Source organism: Schistocerca cancellata, chromosome 5 (assembly GCF_023864275.1).
Source record: "Schistocerca cancellata isolate TAMUIC-IGC-003103 chromosome 5, iqSchCanc2.1, whole genome shotgun sequence".
In the NCBI taxonomy this organism is placed as follows: Eukaryota; Metazoa; Arthropoda; class Insecta; order Orthoptera; family Acrididae; genus Schistocerca; species Schistocerca cancellata.
The window spans coordinates 689,322,808-689,346,835 of NC_064630.1; the positions used below are offsets into that span (position 1 = coordinate 689,322,808).

The following is a 24,028-nucleotide window of genomic DNA, read 5'->3' on the forward strand; positions in this document are numbered from 1 at the left end:
TATACCCTTTAAACAGTACGGTTACCTAAGTATGTGGCATAGAATGAATTTTCACTCTGCAGATGAGTGTTTACCAATCTGGAACTTACTGCCAGATTAAAGCAGTGAGCAGGACCAAAACTTCAATTGGGACCTTTTGCCTTTCATGGACAAGAGTACTTTGTCCATCAAAGACAAAATGTCTCGGGTTTGAGTTCTGCTCTGGCACACAGTTTTCCAAAGTTTCAACATATGGTATAGCTCACAATACAACTGGAGTACCTCGTAAATTCAAGAGCAGAAACAAACCACAGGACGTATATTAACTAACTTTATTTTCTCAATAGTGTTACAAAGAAATTTACAATATTTTTACAATCAATAACTTTAAACAGAACACAGAGTAACAATGCTTTTTTCAGAACTGAAAATTAAATGTGAATAACAAATACTGAGAGTGCCAAAAGAAGGCAAAGTGCCACAGTCTGCACTCAAGTTTGTTGTGACATCTGCAGTACCATTCAATAAGATATATTAATCCTACGTGCATTTCTGGATGTCACTTCTATAGAAATTGTTTTAACAAATAGTGGTCCAAAGTTAATGCAAGTAGTAGATGAACATTCCTCAAATCTTTCACAAAAATAGTTTCAAAAGTCAGATATTTACACAAATTCTCAGAAAGAAATTTTCTGAAACAACATTTTTGCACATGCATGCCATTTTATTTACAATTACATATGCAGTCCCAAACCTACTTCTGTAATTGTCACTATAATAGTAAACATATGAATGTACTCTGTATTTGGATATTACATAGAATATTTTGCTTCAGCAACATAAAATATCTCGTGCAATTAGCGCTTTATGGAAACAAAGTAACTCTTATTTGCCACTGAAGTTAAAATGTCGAAACATTAAACCTTTCATTCAATTCAAAGAACATCCATTACATCATTTCTTCTAGCAAATTTCATCCTTGGGTTAGGCATATTAATGACCCAATTTTCATCAACAGCCACACATTCTTCAACGAATTATATTATGAAAGTGCTGATGAAAGCGTATCAAACAATGAAGTCATAAAACATGTCCTCTACTTTAAAGTAGATCAACATAATATAAAAACCATGACTAATAATGACAGTTTTGTCATGCAATATACTCTTGTGTCACTGTAACGTGGAGTATGAGAAAGAGAAAGGTGTGCCATAATGACACTAAAGTGGTGAACAGTAACACTGTTCCACAAAATATTTAGTTAGCACTTGAAGAAATAATCAGCATTTCATTATTATTGACCCTGGCAACATATAAACCACACAGAAAAGAGCATTCTGACATAAGATGTGTTAAATTGCCACTTTTTTAGCAACAATTGTTAATTATTTATCCCTTTGTAGATGAATGAATAATGTCTTTTAAGGCCATGTTACTGAGAGAGTCCACGGCATGTAGTCATTCTCTAGAACTTCTCCTTTGACATTCCACAGACGAGTAGTAAAAGAATGCTATGTCAATACACCATTCTAAGCAGATAACTTTTGATTGCAATGAACAGCGTCACTGAAACAGTTGCAAATTTCTTTTTTCTCATTTCATGATCTATGGGACCATCTGAGCCAAAGCTACTTGGTCATGGATACACATATCACTTTAACTAGACTGATGATCAATGTGTGCCACATAACACAATGGTTGTGGGGTATTTATTTTGGGGTAAATTGGTAGTGAGTGCAAACGCAACAAGAGTGTGCCTTAGAGACATGTCAGAGAGCTGCTATTCTATACAATACACATAAAAGACTCAATTGATAAAATCAGTAGCTCTAGAAGATTGGTGGATGATACACCACATACAGGTATGGTTAACACCCATAGTCCGTATTCTGACATACAAAAACATTTGCAGAACAACCACGCATATATATAGTTCCACCAGTTTCCTTTTAATTTAATCAAATACAAAGTAATTAGCACACATGGACAAAAGTCCTCTGTATTGCTTGAATATAATGTCTGCAAAATATAAAATACTTTGACGTTACAATGTAGAATGTTATAAATCAGAACATCCACGTGAACCTTATATTATGAATGAAACACCATGGCTGCAATTCACTTGCAGGATCAGATTAAGGCACTGAACACCTTTATGAGGATATTTAGAATGACCATTGGCATCTTCAAATAAATATAACTGAAGACAAAGCAATTAAAAACAAAGTACTTGCAAGACACCCTTGAGTATAGTGTTTTTTTCCTTTAACTGATATCAAGATGTACAGTTTATGGACCTTGAAAGTTCAAGGAAGACCTGCACATTTTGTGACAGATTTATCTGTCAGTCAAGTCACAGAAATTCTCAGTACACACTAATGACATTGTCTGGACTCTACGGAAAAGTGGTACTTGAACAACTGTTCTTAAAATTCCAAAAATCTGTGCAGACTTAAAACCATTATTTCCTCATATACACATACCTCTACAATAAAACGCTTTCTACACAGCACATTTGAATCACCATGCCAGGAGGGGGACAGGGACAGGCAATTATCGCTGATCCATTATCTACGCTGCCATGCACCATATAGTAACTTGGGGAAGTGTCATGGAACTGTATTGAGATAGTAACTCAAATCATAGTTAATGTAAGCATATCAGCTTTTCATCTGTGATTTCTCTAAAGATGAGCAACATTTCAAAATAATACAAGTCTCCTCCTCCTCATCAGAGCCTGCCGACATAAACAAACATGACATTTTCTCAAGAATCACACAGATATTCTCAAGGTTTAGTTAGGTGCCATAAAACATTGATTTCCCCACATATAGTAAGGCAATCACAATTTTTCGCACCCAGATGTTCCTTAAACAGTAATGTTGAGGAAGTGGACAGTGTACAACTTGTCTGCCCATATGCCACACTTCCAAATATTAATAGTTTTACAATAGCTTAACTTTTGATCAGTATCAAAGAATATTTAAGGCAATATATGTAATAAAATGTGACTGTTACTGTTTAATCATTTGTTATGTGCTCTGAAATTTTCAGAGACTCCGTTAGATACAAGCTTTATTTTATTTTTAGTTTTTTAATGCATAAAGCAAGTCATACCTATCAATGTTCTGGGCAATAGTATTTACATAATTATTTAAGCTAGATCGAAGTGAAGGTAGGATCTGGCCAAACAGTAGTGCTCTTCAGCATGTGGTAGATACAATAGCAATTCATCCTCCATTTAGTTTGGTTGTGTCAGTATATGTACTTATTGCATCACAATTTGTATTCTGAAAGCATATTTCATGACAAGTGCCATCCATATTCAATTTTTCCTGTTGGCACCTTTTCTTTCCAAACTACATCACTGTACTTGTCCTAATGTCTGTGCAATAGCAAAATCCTACCAAGAAAACACAATAAATTAAGAGACAGAATTTCTGTTCAGTACTTATTTACCTCAGGAAGGAGAGATGAGGGGAACAGAGTGGCAAAGTTAAAAAGGGAGGGCACACCACTCAGACCCCAAGACAATAGGGACCTACCCATAGTGAGGACAAGGAAGAAGCTGACACTTTTGAAAGTTAGGATGGCATCATCCCTTTCTCTCTTCTACACACATCTATCAGCAGGACAAAACATTTCACCTCCAGAAGGTAATTACTGACCAGGAATTCTGTCTCACAATTTATTACCTGTGTCAAAAAGGCAATCTCTCATGGAAATGTTCCAACATTTCTCAATATTAAATGTAGCAAGCAGTCACTGGACATCAAAGAATGCTTCATCAAACTGGCAACTGATTATAAGCTTACCACTAACTATTTCTTCATGAAGTTTACGAAGGACAGCTGGTTATAGCTTGACATACTAAATCGAGTGACTCAGCAATAAAAACAAATCAGGTTTATAGTGTAAATCAAGGTTCAGCCACCTTTGTCTATGCCTTTCATGGTTTCTTTTAAAGCACTACAGGCAGTTTGGTGGTAGGACACAAGGAGGAGGTGGGGGGGGGGGGGGGCAACAATGCGGTAGACATTGTATTTTGTACATACAGAACAACTAAGTGCAATAAACTCCAACAACACAGCTCAGCATGATTTAAGCTCAATCATGTGAAAATATCTGGTTTAATTTTGTAATTAAGCATACTTATTGCAAATAAATTTGCTGAAGTACAAATTCTGAAAGAAAAGGAATCTGCTCATCAAATGTCTAGTTTTGTGTGTGTTCGTGCATTTAATGGGCAAAGATTAGAACAGACAATATCTTCCACATGTGTATTGCTCAGTTTCAATCGTAAGCTCATCGTAAGCTCAATATGGCTGCAGGTTGTAAGAGAAGCATAATGAACAGAATAGCCTGTCAGGCGATGTATAGTGATGAAACACGAAAGTGAAAACTGGGAATTACATTTATGAATTAGTGCAGTATTTATATTAATTCAATAAAAAATTATTAGAATGTACATTAACGTTGCAGATATGGTAAAGGAAAATCTACTGACATAAAAGTTTCAGATTTTCTCCTGTGTCTATGCCATCCTTGTTCATTAATAAAGGCAGTACATATATTCTTATAAATAATTTTCTTCAACATTCTGATAAGATGCTCTATCTTAAGTAAGACTTGTACATCAAACTTCATCTGAATGCTGACATGGAACCACACTTTCTCAACACAAATACGCCTTTTTTTTATATTACGTTACCACAAAATAAGAATTGCAGAGGCATCTCTATTCCGTGAAGTCAATGAAGTTAATGGTCATTAGATGCATAAAGACATCTAGAAGCTTTAAATGTGTCTTATGTTTTCATTAACTCCCTACAGACAATGTCCGACTTTTGTGGTGCCCCTACATAGTAAATGCTATGGTACAAGAATATATAATTCTGGAAACATGAATCAAAAGAGAAGCTCTGCTCCTTACTGCCGGAATCATGATTTATCTTTACCAGACAACGAAATTTTTTTCTTAATAAGGAACCTGTAAGTCCAAAATTCACACTGCTGCTCTTCTTCTTCTTCTTCTTCTTCTTCTTCTTCTTCTTATCTTTCTATCAGCTGCATTGTCGGTTTTATTAACTGTCTTTCATCATACATTTTGCCAGCCATCAATCCGGAAACACTTTAGCCTCTTTATACAGCACTGGCTGCTGCTTCTATCCACCACAATTTAACAAGGCCTTTGTCAATTGAACAAATTGTGCATAGGAGAAAACACGGCTGATAAAGCAAATCCTGTGACTGTCACCACAGTTCAGATCACAAACCACTACAAGATTTATGTGCTTCACAGAGCGAAATGTTTCAGATAAAATGAGAGGAGGCAGACAATGAGGTTATCCAATCCACTATCATCTACACAGCAACCACACATCTCCTTCAAATTAAAAGTTCACGTAAGTGGAAGAAGAAAGATCAACTCCAAACCACAAAGATCACTGGTGTTACACAACATACAGAAAAAAAGAATAAGTCTGTACAAACAGGACATCATGTTATTCAAACACAAAGTGCTATACAAGAAACCAGGCAACAGGAAAATTGCTAATGACAGCAGCCTGAACTTGTCATAAATCACCATAGAGAAGCATCAGATTAGAGTACATCCATATGACTGAATTACTAAACAATCTGTATTACTTATGATGGTTTTACCAACCTTAGATCCCTGACTACCTCATCACTGGGCCCTTGAATAAATTGATGAGAATGCACATGCAATTAAAATGGCATTACATATCAACAATTTTTATTTAGCCTCACAATCCTATTACTTGTTAACTTTCTCTTTCTCCTGTCCTTGCTTAATAAGGTTTCCAAATGAATGATTTAACACAGTATTGTAAGTTACTAAAACCAGTATTCTATTTATTAAAAGCCTTCTTACAAACTTTTCTTCTCTTCAGTTTACCATCTTCGTAAGGCATCAATTCACTGAACAGTTTGTCATTCAGAGTTTTCCGCATGTGTGACTTAGCACGTTGACTGCTATAGTGCAAATGAAAGCGTTCCCTGTGCACTAATTAACTGGCACAATCAAGTCTTAATGAAATAAATTGTCTACTTTTTATTGCAAAATAATGCAAACACATCTATTTTCTGAGTCTGAGCATTGTGATAACCACTATTATTAAATGTCAACACAAAATGAACATATATAAACTTCTTACATATTTCAGTCTTGTGTCATTTCTCAGATCACACAGCAAATCAGAGCATAAAAAAATCACATGATTACACTTATTAGAAATACTATACAACAATTCTTGGGTAAAAATATAAGACACTCATTGATGTGATGCTGTGTACCTCTCTGCTGAAACAAAAACGAAGTTTACATTATGTAACAAGTAAAGACAATATAACAGGTAGGTAACAGTCTAACATAGCTACATACATATTCTCTAAACCACTGTGTGTGTGTGTGTGTGTGTGTGTGTGTGTGTGTGTGGGGGGGGGGGGGGGGGGTGAAGGCACACATGTACTATTTAGTTTAATCTTGTCTTTACAGCACCTATATGAGCAATACATAGGTGGGTAAAGAACATTTCTAGATCCTTCGCTAAATACTGGTTCAAGAAACTTTGTAAGCAGGATTTCGTGGGGGCAATCAGTGACCATACACAAGCGGCTATCAATTCAGTATCTTCAATATTACTATAAATATCTCCCGCGAGTCAAACAAAACTGTAACCATTTGTACCACCATTCTTTGTATGTGTTCAATATCTCCTGTTAATACTAAATAGAATGTGTCCCATACACTTAAGTAACGTTCCTAGATGATACCCGAACAATGAAATTAAGTCTACCACACGCTTTCCCTACAATTGAGCCTATGTGATCATTTCATGCCATTTCCTAGGAACTGTTAAAACCGGGTATTTCCAAGAGTCCACAGAATCCAACTGTGCACAACTGATGATACAGTCACAGGATAGTTCTTTTCTGCATTATGTGAAATGCACTATTTAATATTTCTGAATGATAAAACAAATTAATTGTTGCAACACTTTGAACTCTCATCAATATCTGTTTGCATATTTGTGCAGCTTTTTACAGGTGTTACTTCTTTATAGATAACTGCAGAATCTTCAAGAAGTCTAAGATTATTATCGATGTTGTCTGGTAGGTCATTAAAATACAACATGAACAAAGTAAATCCTGATACAATTCTGTCAATGGCTCACCATGCAAGCAAACACGCTGTGTCTTCCCTACCAAGAAATTTTCAGGTCACGAACTTACTTTGATACTTCATATAATACTACTTTTGTTAAGAATCGTTGGATTGGTACAGAGTCAAATGCTGTCTGTCAGTCAATTAATATTGCATCCACCTTACTGCCTGCATCCCAGGCTTTAAGGTTTTCATGTGAGGAATAGGAAGAAGAAAGAAATAGAGTTGTTATTTACATTATTAATTATAATACAGAACTGATTTACTATTCCCTAAGTGTAGAACAAAAACCAGAATGAAAGACAGAATCATATAATAAATTCTGAGTATTCCACGAGCACATAAAAGCACTGCCAAAAAAAGTGAAGATTAAGTTAACTGTAAATGGAGATAGTAAACATTTGGTAAAATCATTTTCATTGTTACCAATAATTGATCATGATGATTAAAATTCATCTATCAATGAAATACTTCTGAGTTAGTTTCTCACTGGTTTTTATTGTTCCAAATGAAATGCAGCCATCCTAACTCAACAAGACCGACCGACCGACCTACCTACCTACCTACGAAATAGGCTACACAGTGAGCACTATAAAAAGATTTGGGGTTGGCTGGCAGCTGGTATTTACCAGTCCACCAACTGAAACGTCACGGAGTTATTTAAATCTAAGTACAGTGACATTTTAGACACCAGAAGTGTGATGATCTGACAGATCCAGGCCCTATCTCAGGTTGCTTTTATTTCTATTACATTGTTAATAATCTAGAGATACTAGGCAACTTATGCACAACTTACAGATAGGTCTAACAATGTTCTTCCTATTCCATTAATGAAAAAGTCACTTAAGTGACTGCACACCTGTCATCACAGAAGGTAATCCCATGCATACTAAGAAGGAAGTAATATCTAAGCAGCTGGTTAGATTAGTTCAAAAGTTCAAAGAAAGGCAACAGCAAATCACCTATAATAAGACCATTCCTAGTAAAGCACTGTGGTGTTCAAACTATTTCATGTTAATGACAACTTTACTTTTAAATACGGTGCGGAAAGTTCTGACAGAATGTAAACAATTTATGAGTACAGATAACAACTCGCCAAATGATAAGGGTGTGGAGTCATCAAGAGACATATAAGACTGAAAACTTTGCTAGCTCCCCCTCCCCACACACATGTACATTGTAATTAATTGTGCGTGCGCGAGTGGAAGGGGAGACTGCTCATTCCAGCTTTAGCTTGAAAACGGTATGTTCAAAAGGTAGCAAAATTTTCAGTGCTGACTATGTAGCTGTTAATACCTCAATGCCTCTACTATTTGACCAGTTGTTAGGTTTCTTCATAAATTATTTGCTCTACTTGTACTAATTAGAGCAGCACCATGTTTACTAGTTCATCAGAAGTAGATCAGAAACTCGTATTGTGCAAAGATGGAGAAGAAAATTAAACATTTTTTTTTTTTCAAAGGTACTATTCCAGTTGCCATAACTGATTTAGTGAAACCAATGAAAACCAGAAAAAAAGAACATTAAAGCTCACTACTTAACGAAAGTATGGAATCAAATACTCTGATTACAAATTGACCACCACCTTTGTTTTGCACATGTTATTTACAATACAAGATATGATGAATAACTAGTGGACAGATACAGTGTACACACAGCTAACTCTCAAGAATACTCACCGCAATAAGTCGTCAAATTTACTGAATTATTTGAACTTCACAATGTCCTTGCTTTGCCATGCTCAGAATTTTCACCTTTTTCACCTTATTCATAAGTTCTTGTAACTTAAGTTCTGTTTTGGCACCATTCTTTGAAAAATCTGCAAGGAAATTTAGTGTGAGTAATTCTGTTGCTACCCTTAAATACAGATACAAATATTAAATCAGCAAAAGTCATGAGCAGACCTATTACTAATGATATACTTATAGATAATGAAATTATATCATCAGCTTTAGTCATCAAACCACAAACAGCCCAACTCTGCATCATAGTCTAGGAAGCATTTGACAATTCTGAAAGCAATTGATATCATCAATTCAAAATTCACACATCTGACTCCCTTTTGAATCGAAAGCTATACAATGGTATCTGCTAAAGCCCTTCAGGCGTGTGGCTCATTCAAGTTGTCAGCTTGAGTGTGCAGTGTGCAAGATAGAGTGCAAGAACATTTCGCATAGTCTGGCACAAGTTGTTGTAGATAGCTGGTTTGGAGTGAAAGGGATTAAATTGCATGCTCATCCATTAAGTGGCAAATCAGGAGTAATTGTCAAAGGGAAGAGGCGAAAGGTAAATCCTTGAAAGCTCAGAACAAAGACAGTACACACAAGTCAAAGGAAATATAAAGGTGGGAAGAGTGGGGGCCAGGCTGGACCACCAAGCATAGATCGCTAAAGGACCAGGAGGGAGGGTGTCACCAACCTATTGGGTGGTCAATGAGGCAAAAAAGCCCTACTTACAAGGATGATTAAAAACTACCTGCTGCGTTGGTGTGTCTGCTAGCACCAGAGGTAGTGTGTCGGGAAGATTAAGATGTCACTTCACAGTGAAAAATTAGGGAAATCTATGAGTAAGTGGGCCACCATCAGGCAGGCTCTGCATTGACAGAGAGAGGGATCCTTTTTTGGAGAATGTGGCCAGGAGTCAGCCAAGTAACATGCAGGGAAGACTGCCACATGTTCGTGGTCTCCTTAATTGTTTGCAGTTTGTTTGTTAGGGTGGGGGGTGGATCAGGGCAGACCACTCCAAGTTCAGGTCCAGTTTCAGATTCCCACAATTGGCATCCTGGTGACCAGCTTGGCCAACCGGTCAGGTCATTTATTTCCCAAAATCCCAATATGAGTGGGGATACAAATGAAAAGAATTGGCCGTCCAACTTTATGGAGGTCACAGAAAAACTCCTCAATAGATATAACCAGTGGGTGACGAGAGTAGCACTGGTCTATAGCACAAAGGCTGCTAAGCGAGTCACTAGAAATTAGGATACTCTTGCCAGCGTAAGAATGAAAATGGCTAATGGCTAGTTTAATGGCCATCAATTCAGCCGCTTGGCAGAGAAGGGAGTTCAATACACGGTGTATGTGTGTATGCAAAACCTGTTCACCTGTCAACTGTTGAGTCATCAGTGAATACCATTTCTGCACCCAGATATGTCTCACAGGACAGCCAACAACATGTGGCGAAAAATTGTGGGGTCAGCGGAATCTTTTGGACCAAAGGATACATTGAGACTAATCCGAGGTGTGGGCACAAGCCAAAGGGGCAGAGGCGAAATCTCCTTCACCAGAGGCGATAGTGGAAGAAGCTGCAGTCCGAACAGAGACGCTGCACACATGTTGCAATTGTAAAGCCAGTTCCAGATCACTGTTGTGGGAGATACAGATCCTTTTCAGGGAAAGGACACAGTAGTTGGGATGTTCAAGGAAACTATGAACACATATAGAGTAATTCATCAGCTGTTGTCGGCGCACAATAGGTAATGGAGGGACTCCAGCCTCAACTAGTAGGCTGTTCACATGGCTAGTTCAGAAGGCTCCTGTCACAAGTCGAGGCCCACAATGAAGAATGGGTTCCCATATCTGCAATGCTGAGGATGACGCTGAACCATTTGCAAGACTCCCATAATCAAGAATCAAGACGTGACAGAATCAGGGCTCTGTAGGGACACAGGAAGGTACACCAATTTGACCACCACCTAATGTTACCGAGACGGCAAAGTGTACTGAGGTGTCACCAGCACTTTCACTCAAGTTGGTGAATGTGGGGAAACCACATCAGCTAGGAATCAAAGACCATTCCCAAAAAATGGTACGTCTCAACTACAAGAAGTAATTTATCATCTAGATAAAGCTCTGGGTGTAGGTGGGCAGTAAGACTGTGACAGAAGTGCATGACACGAGTCTTGGCAGCCGAAAAATCGAAAGCCATTAGTAACAGCCCATGACTGCACCTTTCGTATCGCACTCTGTAAACAACTCAGCAGCACCCACACTAGAGCAGCAGCAATAAGATTAAAAGTCACCTGCATATAAAGAGGGCAATACCAAAGACCCCACAGCCACCGCTAGACCATCTATCATCACAAGAGTGGTGGAGAAGCTCCGCACAGAGCCCTGCAGGATCCCATTCTCTTGGATATGGAGGGGAGGGGGGGGGGGGGGTGTACTGAGTGAAGCACCCACTTGAACCTGGAAAAAAACCGGGAGTGGACCAAACTGGGAGTGGACCAAACTGGGAGTGGACCACCACAAACACAGTCATTTAATGTAGCAAGGATGTGGTGACACCATGTGTCATAAGCCTTCTGTTGGTCGAAAAAGACTGCAATGAAATGCTGACAGCATGCAAAGGCCGTCCGGATAGTTGATTCCAGGGGAACCAAATTATCAGCAGTGGCTCAGTCTTTGCAAAAACCGCCCTGAGATGCAGCCAAAAGGCCCTGAGACTGAAGGAGTCAACACAGCTGTTTACTCACCACAAGTTCGAGCGACTTACAGAAAACACCAGTAAGGCAGATTGAGTGATAATTGCCCATCTCTAGAGAGCCTGCTATGGTCATTAGCGCCTGGTCTGTGACTTAGGAAAAGGTAAAAAAACCAAACTGGAAACCAGCAGCAATGGTAGTAAAACTCAAAAAAAGTGGGGAAACTAAAAACAGAAGGAATGCTTAAAAAAACACTATAGAAGGGGGGTTGTTTGTCCCCAAAATGAGCTTCAAATAACTGATGTCATTTCACTGACACTAATAAACTTGAGAACGCAATCAGCTGAGCGCATGTCATCTGCTAAAATGGAAGATATATCAGGCGACAGCTGTAGACGGGCGCATAACGGAGTAAAACAGGGACACTCAAGTAAAAGGTGTCTCACCGTCCACAGTTGAGAACTGTGGCGACAAAGCGGGGGAGGATCGCCACTTAAAAGATGACGATGGCTAAAAAGACAGTGCCCTATCCAGAGTCTAGTTAAAATTACCTCCTCCCCACGATGAGTTCGGGAGGAAGAGGTCCAAGCACAGGGAAGAGCTTTCACGTCACGTTTATTGGGAAGTGACGACCAATGTGAGTGACATAAAAGAGCAACACGACGACGTAATACACTTCATAGATCGGCGAAGGGAACCAATTCGAACAGCAGGCTGAAGAAGAGGGACTGCAGCCTTGGCCGCTATATCAGCTGCCTCATTTCCACAGATACCAACATGTCCTTGGGATCCAGAGGAATGCCACAGAGATGCCCCCCCAAGTGGAGCAAGTGGAGGCAGTCCTGAATCCGGTGGACCAGAGGGTGGACAGGGTAGAGAGCTTGGAGACTGAGGAGAGAGCTGAGCTAATAGGAGCATATAATATACTGTATCTGCTGATGGCGACGGATGTATTGGACAGCCTGGAAAACAGCGTAAAGCTCCACAGTAAAAACCGAACACTGGTCGAGAAACGAAATCGTTTGGGGGTGTCGCCAACAATATAGGCACTCCCAACACCAAACGATCTTTTGAGCCATCAGTGTAAATAAATGTGGCATCCTTCATTTGTGCGCATAGAGCAGCAAATGCCCAACGATAAACAAGAGAAGGGGGTACCATCCTTGGGAAACTGACAAAGGTAATGGAGCAAGCAGGTCCGGGGCCGGAGCCAAGGCAGTGCTGTACCCCAAGTTGTCAACAAAAATTTAGGAAAGTGGAAGGAAAGAGAACACAGCAGTTGACGGAAACGGACTCCCGGTGGTAGTAGAGAGGAAGGGTAGCCTGCATACCCTAAATCCAAGGAGGCGTTGAAAAAAATGTCATGGGCAGGATTAGCAGGCATAGAAGACAGATGGTTAGCGTAACGACTCAGAAGGACAGTTCGCCGATTGGACAGCGGAGGTTCAGCAGTCTCAGCATAAAGGCTTTCCACAGGGCTGGTGCAAAAAGCTCCAAACGCTAAACGTAATCCACGGTGGTGGATAGAGTCGAGACGCTTAAGAATAGACGGCAGAGCAGAGGAGTAAACTATGCTTCCATAGTCCAATTTCGAGCGCACTAAGGTGCAATAGAGGCGGAGAAAGACCACTCGGTCTGCTCCCCAGGAGGTACCATTCAGGACATGGAGGGTGTTGAGGGATCGCAGACACCGAGCCGAAAGATAGGAAACATGGGAGGACCAGCACAGTTTTCTGTCAAACATAGTACCCAAGAACTTAGCAACGTCAGTGAACGGAAGGTTGACAGGGCCTAGATGTAAGGAAGACTGAAGAAACTCCGTACAACACCACAAATTGACACAAACAGTCTTACTGGGAGAAAAGCGGAAGCTGGTTTCAATGCTCCAAGAGTGGAGGTGATCGAGACATCCTTGAAGACGTCGTTCCAGAAGGCTGGTCTGTAGAAGATCACAAAATCGTCAAAAAGAGGGAGCCCGAGACATCAGGCAGGAGACAATCCATAATTGGATTTATAGTAATGGCAAACAGTACAACACTTAGCACGGAGCCCTGGGGTATCCTGTTTTCTTGGGAGAATGTACGGGAGAAAGTAATGTTAACCCGCACTTTAAATGTGCGCTCTGCCATAAATTCATGAAGAAAAAGAAAAGGGGGTAGCCGACGTCAAAAGCCCCAAGAGAACAGTGTGTGGAGGATGCCTGTCCTCCAACAGGTATTGTATGCCCCCTATGCCCTCTCCAGATCAAACAGTATTGGTACTGTTTGGCATTTCCTGAGAAATTGTTCATGATATAAGTGGAGAGAGCAACAAGATGGTCAACGGCAGAACGATGCTTTCGGAAACCACATTGGGCAGGTGTTAAAAGAATTCGGGACTCCAGCCACCAGGCTAAATGGCAATTCACCATACGCTCCAAAACCTTACACACACTACTCGTTAGAGAAATGGGGCGATAGCTAGAGGGGAGATGTTTGTCCTTTCCAGGTTTCGGAACAGGAATGACGATAGCGTCCCGCCATCTTCTGGGAAAAGTACTGTCAGTCCAAATTCGATTATAATGGTGAAGGAGATAGCGAAGACTATGGTATGATAAATGCAGCAACATTTGGATGTGGTTACCATCCGGATCTGGGGCGGAAGAGCAAGAAGAAGAGAGTGCGTGTTGGAGATCCCACACGGAGAAAACAGTATTATAGCTTCCGCCATTTTGAGAGGAGAGCTCGAAATCTCAGCAAAGTGTTGACCCAATGTGTTAGAAATTGCGACGGGGTCCACTAAGGTATTATGCGCGATAGTGAGCCCAGAGACCGGGGAAAAACTAGGCGCGCCAGATAACCGTCAAATCCGACTCCAAACTTTCGAGGAGAGGTGTCAAATGAGCTAGTAAAGAAGTTCCAGTTTGCCTTCTTGCTATTTCACATGCGACGGCATTGCGCACGGAACTGCTTATAGCGGATACAGTTGGCCAAAGTAGGATGGTGGCGGAAAACGCGAGGAGCACGTTGCCGCTCACGTGTTGCATCAAGGTATGCCTCGTTCCACCAAGGAACTGGGGGGTGCTGGGGCAGATCGAAGGTGCGAGGTATTGAATGTTCTGCAGCTGTAATAATAATTTCTGTAATATAAGTGACCTCATCGTTGACGCTAGGAAACTGACAGTCATTGAATGTCACTAGAGATGAAAAAAGTGTCCAATTGGCTTGGGCAAACTTCCAGCATCTCGGGACCATATATGGCAGTTGTGGCTGCAACCTAAGGACACATGGAAAGTGGTCATTCGAGTGTGTATCAGCAAGAGCGAACCATTCAAAGCACCGAGCTAGTGGAACAGAGCCGAACGGAAAGGTATAAATGAGAGAAATTTGTCGTGGAGGTAGACAAAAATGTAGGGTCCCCAGTGTTGAGGTAAACAAGATCCGCTAGGTGGAAGACTTCTATCTATGGTGAGCCGCACGGACAAGGACGCTGAGGTCCCCAAAGTGGGTGGTGGTCATTGAAGTCCCCATCCAGCAAATAGGGGGGTGGAAACTGACCAAGAAGATGAAGCTCTTGCCATTGGTGTGGACGATGGAATGTATACTGTACGAAGAGAGAAGGTGTATCCACAAAGGGAAAGATGGATGCAACAGCTTGGAAGGAACTGTTTAAGTGAACTGGGTGATAATGGACATGAGTACTACATGTGCTGGAGTGCCATCAACAGACGGGAGATAAAATGGGACTGACTGAAAATGAGGGAAAAGAAAGCGATCGTGGGGACGCAGCTTTGTTTCCTGAGGACAGAAGATGACCGGCAAGTAGGATCCTAAGAGGATCAAGAATTCATCCCAATTGACTCGAATGCCACGGATATTCCAATGGATAATGGACATAGGGTGGACAGAAAAGGGAAGAATGTGACCAAGGTTGCCCTCAACTCAACGACTGCTAAGAGCTTGCGACTGACAGTGTGGAACGGCAGGCAGCCGAAGGCAGACGATCCTGATCCATAGGTTGTTCAAGAGCAGCTCCTGTCACCAGCGATCTGCCGGTTGATCGGCTGGCAGCAGTGTGTCTCGGCGATACAGAAGACGGCCGAGGGCGGTTACTGCCAGGTGGTGCTGTAGATGAGACACACCGTGGCGGAGAAGGAGAGGAACTGCATTTCTTATTAGCCTTCTTGGAAACAGGATGGTGAGATGAAGGAGGAACCGATGGTTCTGAAGACGGGGTACATAAAAAAATCTTCACGAGTAGGCTCTTTTTTTTGGAATGCCGGGTGTCTGATTTTGAGGCTCATGATTTAGTAGAACCCGATGAAGGGTGAACATGTGAGAGGGTGATAGTGGGGAGGTTGAACGGGCGATCTTTGCACTGGCCCATCTGACTACCGTGGCACTAAAAGTGAGATCACAGTCTGCATTGCTGCCTCCTTTGTAGGCCGAGGAGAGGCAAGGACATTGCTGTATTTACCTGCATGAGGCACAGTGGGCTTTCGGCTGGCGAATAACTTTCTAGCAGCAAAGGTCGACACCTTTACCTTCACTCTGATTCCCTGAATGAGCCGTTTGTCTTTGAAAATGGGGCAATCTCTAGAGGAAGCAGCGTGGTCACCCATACAGTTGATGCAACAAGGGGATGGAGGTGGACAAGCACCCTCATGGGCATCCTTGCCACACACAATGCATTGGGCCAGATTGGAACATGACTGGCTGGTATGATTGAACCGCTGACACTGATAGCAACGCTTAGGGTTTGGGATGTAAGGATGAATGGAAATTCTCACAGCCCACTTCTATGTTCGATGGATGTTGAACTCTGTCAAATGTCAAGAAGATAGTACGGGTTGGATCCAAGTCCTTGTCATCCCTTTTCAAGACTCGATGAACAGCCGTTACGCCCTGGTCAGACAGCTAGTTTTGAATTTCCTCATCGGCCAATCTGTCGAGGGAGCATGTATAAACCACCCCCACGTGATGAATTTAAAGTGTGGTGCGCTTCCACCCAGACAGGGAAGGTGGGTAGCAGTGAAGTACGCAGCAATTTTTGTGCCTTAGAGGGCACAGACTGTTTCCAACAACAAGGTGCCATTTCGTAATTGGGAACAAGACCCTACAGAACCTGCAATTGCGTCGACACCTTTCTGAATAATGAAAGGGTTGCCTGTGGAGAAGTCTTGACCTTCATCCGACTGAGAAACAACAAGGAACTGTGGCACGATGGAAGAACTGTCCGTGGCTGAGACTCATTGAACTTACGCTTGTAAGCAGACATAGTAGATTATGAGGAAACCATTGCGGAAGTATCCCCCATTATTACCGGCATCTCCGATGGCGCACTCCTTCCTTGTGGTGGCCCTCTCTCAGGGCACTCCCGCCTTAGGTGATTGTTCACACCTCAGGTCACCTCCCAGGAAATGGACGGAGGGACCAATCGGCACTTTCGGAAGGTAGCAGCTCAGGTAATAATTACTCCCTGGGCCTGGCCGTTACCAGGTGGTACGTACGTTTCCTACCTGTCTACCCGGGGCGGGGAATTACACATTACCCCGCCACCGGCTACGCGAGGGAATGCGTGGGTCAGCCATCAGATATCCACACGGAGGAAAAAAGAGAAAGGGAGGAACAAAGAAAAGGGAAGGAAAGAAGAGAGGTCTCCAACACCACAGCAGAGAAGAGAGTGAAGAGAAGAAGTAAGGAAAAGAGAAGGACAAAGGAAGGACAGAGTCTTGCCAGCAGAGAAAGAGAATAGGGAGGACCGTTTTACAGAGACAAGCATCCGTCTCTGGACGTAGGCACTGAACATAGTCCCAGAGGGGGAGAAAGAGAAGGGAACAGGTGGGGGCAAGGTGGGGGCGAGGTGGGGGGCAGGGGAGGGTAAGAGGAGGGGACGAGGTGGGGGGCAGGGGAGGGTAAGAGGAGGGGACGAGGTGGGGGGTGGGGGGAGGGTAAGAGGCGGGGGCGAGGCAGGCGGGGGGAGGGTAAGAGGCGGGGGCTGATTAATAATCAGCATCGGGGGCTGAAGGCTTCTAGCATAACAAGTCACCCTCATTCTGCCAACAGCCTTGTCAAGGAGAGTGGAGGAGTGGGCGGAGGTTCAGGACAGTCTCTTGTCATTTGGTGGGAAACTGCCTGAAGGCGAAAGGCGAAAGAATCAGCAATAGTCAACAGCATGATGATGCAGAAGGCAATGGAAATCACTGCATTAAAGACACACAACATGTATCCACAGGACATGTGGCCTGTAACTGAAGAAGTGTCATGATCATCTCTCCATCGGTGAAAGATTCCAGAATAGCCTCCCATTCCGATCTCCAGGAGGGGACTGCAAGAGGGAGGAAAAAGACTGAATAGTCAACGAAAGGAGTAAGGGTCAGTGAAATGAAATGGGAAGAACACAAGGATTTCTGGTCAGATGAGTACAGGGTAATATCAACAGCAGCAGAAAATGGTGTAATGGCAGTAAGAGTCATTATGAATAGAATGGCAGGACATGGAGTGTGTCAAAGTGAACAGCTCAGTGATAGGATTGTTCTGATCAGAATCGACAGCAAACCAACACCGAAAATGATAGTTCAGATATACATGCCAACATCACAAGCTGAAGAGGAAGAGGAAGAGGTAGAGGTAGAGAAAGTATACGACGGTATTAAATGGATAATACAGCACATGAAGGGAGATGAAAATCTAATAGTCATGGGGGACTGAAATGCAGTTGTAGGGGGAGGAGTAGAAGAAAAGGTTACAGGAGAATATGGACTTGAACAAGGAATGAGAGAGGAGAAAGACTAATTGAGTACTGTAATAAATTTCAACTAATGACACTGAATACTCTGTTCAAGAACACAAAAGGAAGAAGTATACTTGGAAAAGGCTGGTTAATACAGGAATATTTCAAAGATTACATCATGGCTAGACAGAGATTCCAAAATCAGACACCGGATTGTCAAACGTACCCAGAGGCAATAAAGACTCAGAACAAAATGTAGTAGTAATGAAGATTAGGCTGAAGTTTAAGAGATTAGGCTGCAAGAAATCAATATGCAAAAAAATGGGATACAGAAGTACTAAGGAATGACGAGATCTGCTGGAAGTTCTCTAAGGCTATATACAGCAATAAGGAATAGCTCAGTACAGTTGATGAATGGACATGTCTAAAAATGGCCACCACAGAACTTGGGAAGAAAAAACATAGGTACAAAAAAGGTAACTGCAAAGAAACATGGGTAACAGGAAATACTTCAGCTGATCAATGAAAGAAGGTAGTACAAAAATGTTCAGGGAAATTCAGAATTACAGAGACACAAATCACAGAAATGAAGTAAACAGGAAGTGCAGGGAAGCTAAGACAAAATGGCTGCATGAAAATGTGAAGAAATCCAAAAATGATTGTCGGAAGGACTGACTCACCATACAGGAAAGTCAAAACAATCTTCAGTGACATTAAGAGTACAAGAAACTTAATTGTTAAATGCAGAGGAGAGAGCAGATAGGTAGAAAGAGTACATTGAAGGCCTCTATGAAGGGGAAAATTTATCTGATGTGATAGAACAAGACACAGGAGTTGATTCAGAAGAGATAGGGCATAGAGTATTAGAATCAGAATTAAAGACAGCTTTGGAGGAGACCAAATACGGTAGAAGGGATAGATGACACTCCATCAGAATTTCTAAAATCATTGGGGAAAGTGGCAACAAAACAACTATTCACATTCATGTGTAGAATGTACGAGTCTGCCAACATACCATCTGACTTTCGGAAAAATATCATCCACACAATTCTGAAAACTGCAAGAGATAAGAAGTGCAAGAATTATCACACAATCAGCTTAACAGCTCACGCATCCATGTTGCTGACAAGAGTAATATACAGAAGAATGGAAAAGAAAATTGACTATGTGCTAGATGACAATCAGTTTGGCTTTAGAAAAGATAAAGGCACCAGAGAGGCAATTCTAATGTTGTAGTTAATGAAAGTGCGACTAAAGAAAAATCACGGCACGTTCATAGGAAGAAGTGTTTAACAATGTAAAATGGTGCAAGATGTTTGAAATTCTGAGAAAAAAATAGGGGTATACTGTAGGGAGTGATGTACAAAAGCCACGAGGGAATAATAAGAGTGGACGACCAAGAATGAATAGCTCGGATTGGAAAGTTGTAAGGTGTAGCCTATGGACACGACGGATGAAGTGCACATCCCATTGCCCTAACTCTTGTGGGGAGTGGCAGTCAAGAGAATGTCACCGAACTTTTCACAAGAGAGCAGCTTCTGTGACTGGACAGGTGATGTTTTAATCTGATCTTCATTTTAGGGATTACTGCAGCTTCCTTGGTTTTGACTTCAATATGTTCAACAGAAAATAACGGCTTTGTGGCCAAAAAGGTGTCCCTGTCAGTCCTGGACCAGGTACTGGGGGGAGGTCTCTTTCTACTTGTAGTCTGGTCCTATACCCCTCCCACACCATGGCCAGGGAACGCGTTGGGATCGTATTTTGTTGTACCATACAGGGCTTTCCCATTCGAAGATACTGCTGTGACAATGTGGTCACCTGTGGGAGAAAGTTTAAGTCGCTTCATGTGTGAACTATCAGCCATGGTGCCACCCACTCCAAATGGGGGCTCTCCCCACGCGCGCCACCTAGCCTCAGCAACAGCTACCTTGCCTGTAATCTATTGCTGGGAGTCCCCTTGGCCCAGTCATGATGGGCTCATTCTCCATGGCACACATAGGGAATGTGCAGTGCAGGCACCAACAGTGCAATCCCTGCATGGTCAAAGTGTTACCACTAAGCAGGTACGTAACGACCCCGACCCTGCCCCCCCTCCCCCCCCCCCCCCCCACACAATGGGATGGCTACTAAGTTGGGTGTACTACAACAACATGTAGGAAGGGTGCCAGGGTGGAAGTGCACAGAGGCAGAGCGTAAACCACAGTGGAAGACCTTCTCTGCAAGACACATACTTCTATAAAATTTGGAAAAGATGGCAGGTCAAACTCAACAATAGGGACTAGATAATCATTAATGGAACATGGAGATAGCACAGGGAGTGAAACTGGAAAGTGAGACCAAAATCGTGCAACAAGTCTAAGTAGTGTCTACAAGAAAAGGACAATCAAGGACAGTCAGAGGAGGTAAGAACCACCTTGAGCCCCCTGGGGTAAGGGCAGTAGATGACTCATGTACCTCTCGAAGTGAAACCGCTGAGTGAACATTGTCCACAGCCATGAGGATGTCACGTACTCACGTTCACTTGCACACACGCTGGAACTGGTAGTGTGCAGATTCACAGTGTGTTTCCCTTACCATTACCCCTTCCACTTCCTCTTTACAGTCAGTGCAAATATTATCAACTTGTAACAAGTCTTATTACCGTATTTACTCGAATCTAAGCCGCACTTTTTTCCGGTTTTTGTAATCCAAAAAACCGCCTGCGGCTTAGAATCGAGTGCAAAGTAAGCGGAAGTTCTGAAAAATGTTGGTAGGTGGCGCCACAACTAACTTCTGCCATCGAATATATGTAGCGCTGCACAGGCATGCTTTTCAGACACAAAGATAAATACTGGCGCCAAAACCTCTGCGTCAGTAAAAGAGAAAGGTGGAAGATGAGCCTTCTTCTCCGCCAAGTTTCGACCACTGCATTTTATACATTATCCAACGAAGTAAATACAAATTCCGTATTGTTCATTTTCGAATGTAGCAGCATTTCAATGTACTACGAAAATCGGACTGGCAAGACTGTTTCGGATGTTTGTCAATATGGCCAACTCTAGGTTCTGAATTTTTTCAACCTGTGAGAAGAGATGGTTGCTAATAGGAACTTTCATGAATTGTGAATCACATACAGTATTCTCTTCGCCATAAGAATAATACGAATATAAACATTTTGCCATGTATTCTTTCGTGTTTGCTGCTATCTCATTTAAATCCTGTCTGCAAACTACGAAACTAGGGTGAGACAACAGCAAACATGGAAGAATATACGTATCATGTCATGTTTATTTTCTTATTATTCTTATGCCTAATAGTGATAAAGACAGAAATGAAGCACGGAAATTGACTAGATTTTTAAATCTAAGATGACTAATTTCTGTGCAGAATTTAATGTACTAAAGAGGCGTCTGCAAAGATTTTCAAACGGAGAAAAATTTTCACTAAACTCTCAGTCAGAACGTCTTCTATCAAAAGCAGTCTATTATTTGGTTCTTGTTGATCATTATCAAAGAAAGCAGCAGTGTAAGTTACAACAAATAGCAGTCTCTTGCCATTGTTTTGCTAATGAAACGATTCCTCTCTTTTTGTAATTGTAAGCGGCAGTAGCGCACACAAAAGCAAGCCATGCCATGAGCGGGGACAGGCTGTAAACACTCATCATCAGAATGCGACAAACAATTCATGACACAGTACAGTAATGCATTCTCAGCTTAGAGTGACGTAAACACCTATAACAAAGAGAACGGCACTTACCAGATCAAAGCAAAATAAGCAATCAAATCAAACCAGACGAAGCACGTGAAAAAGGAAAGGTACCCGTATAAATACGGACGGAGCGCGTGACGCATAGCAATGGCTACCTAGTAAAGCTTAACTGCTAAGCTTATGACTCGAACCTACTGTAACTGTATCGTCATTCATTCGACTTAAATTGTCTCTCATATTACAATGGACCAACTTTGTTTCGATTTGGAGGTGCGGCCTAAAACTTCTCTCTCCCCTTGAATTTCGAGTCGCAAATTTCAGGTGCGGCTTAGATTCGGGATTTTTTTTTTTCTTGATTTCGAGTCTCATTTTTCACGTGCAGCTTAGATTCGAGTGCGGCTTAGATTCGAGTAAATACGGTAGTTCAGTTGTTCAATTTACTCAAAGGAGCCTACTGTATAGCTGGACTGAAGTTTTTTTGTTAATCATAAACAGAATTTATAATAGTAATCAGTTGTTGTGTACCTCAATGTAAACCTTCATTTGATCTGTCCACAGTATGTCTCATTGTCAGTGTGATTTTAGTTTAAATTGACAGACAAAGGGATTTCTAATACCAATTTCTTTCCAATATTGTAATGCCAGTTCTATTTCTGGCACTACATAGTGAAAAAGCTGTATGGAGTCCTTGTTCCACTAGCCATGTTGCGGGGCCACTCATCTACTGTCAGCAAGGGTATGGCTGCGTGAACCCAAGTGAGTAAACTACCACCCAAATGCTTCCACCCCATGTGCAAAGTCAGTCAGTGGGAATGAATGCCACTCAGGCAGGTTCATCAAACGGATGTAGTACTCTAATACCTGTCTCAACGTGGTCCCATCATTGAGACACGTAGAATTTGAGCAATGTTAGCATTCTAAACTGTCACGGACATGTTAAAGTTATCTGTAACACTGAATGGACAGCTAGAGTTGGTACAAAAAATGACTTATCCTCTCACAGAATATTCTCTCTCTCTCTCTCTCTCTCTCTCTCTCTCTCTCTCTCTCTCTCTCTCTCTCTAAACATTCCATGTGGGAAAAATATATCGAAAAACAAAGATGATGTGACTTACCAAACGAAAGCACTGGCAGGTTGATAGACACACAAACAAAGACAAACATACACACAAAATTCAAGCTTTCGCAACCAACGGTTGCTTCATCAGGAAAGAGGGAAGGAGAGGGAAAGACGAAAGGATGTGGGTTTTAAGGGAGAGGTTAAGGAGTCATTCCAATCCCGGGAGCGGAAAGACTTACCTTAGGGGGAAAAAAGGACAGGTATACACTCGCGCACGCGCGCACACACACACACACACACACACACACACACACACACACACACACACACACATATGCATCCACACATACACAGACACAAGCAGACATTTGTAAAGGCTGGCCTTTACAAATGTCTGCTTGTGTCTGTGTATGTGTGGATGGATGTGTGTGTGTGTGTGAGAGAGAGAGAGAGAGAGAGAGAGAGAGAGAGAGAGAGAGGTGGTGGGTGGAGGGAATTCCCTCTCCTAAGTCTATTATTCCATAACTAAGTTTTATCATTTTGATCTAAAATGCTACTCACATTTAACCTACTCCCTCTATTACAAAAATAATGTAGAATTTTAAGAGAATAAACTGAAAATTTCCATGATATTAATTATAATCTCACCTTTAATTGTACAGGCAACAACAGCTACTGGGGTATCCATGAAATCTGGAGGCATTTTCCTGATGTTTTTGAAGGACACTTCCTCTGTGTTGCCATAATCAATGAAGATAACTGTTACCAGATTTCTTTCTACATCTAAACAAGCTGCTCTGTACCATGCACCTAGAATTTGATGGAAGTTTTACTATTAGATTGATGGCAACTTTCACTTTAAAGTAATAATAAATTTATAACCCTAACATAACCTCAAAGTAAGCCACTTTCATGAAGTTTTGCCTCTTCTTACATTATACTTGTGTGTATCAAAATCTTGTTTACTATGTTCTAGCATTAT

At 41.6% G+C, this 24,028-nt stretch overlaps 1 protein-coding gene across 3 annotated transcripts in view; it reads right to left on the reverse strand.

The window, feature by feature from the left end:
- Positions 1 to 4,780: 4,780 nt before the first annotated feature.
- Positions 4,781 to 24,028, reverse strand: part of LOC126189027 (uncharacterized) — a 212,922-nt gene continuing 193,674 nt past the window's right edge. For all 3 annotated transcript variants that reach the window (XM_049930859.1, XM_049930858.1, XM_049930857.1), the window contains exons 22-24: positions 23,695 to 23,856; positions 8,848 to 8,987; positions 4,781 to 6,301 (exon numbers count right to left, since the gene is read on the reverse strand). In XM_049930859.1, coding sequence (XP_049786816.1) covers positions 8,866 to 8,987; positions 23,695 to 23,856 — 284 coding nt within the window. In that variant the 3' untranslated portion in view covers positions 4,781 to 6,301; positions 8,848 to 8,865. The remainder of the gene's footprint in view (positions 6,302 to 8,847; positions 8,988 to 23,694; positions 23,857 to 24,028) is intronic.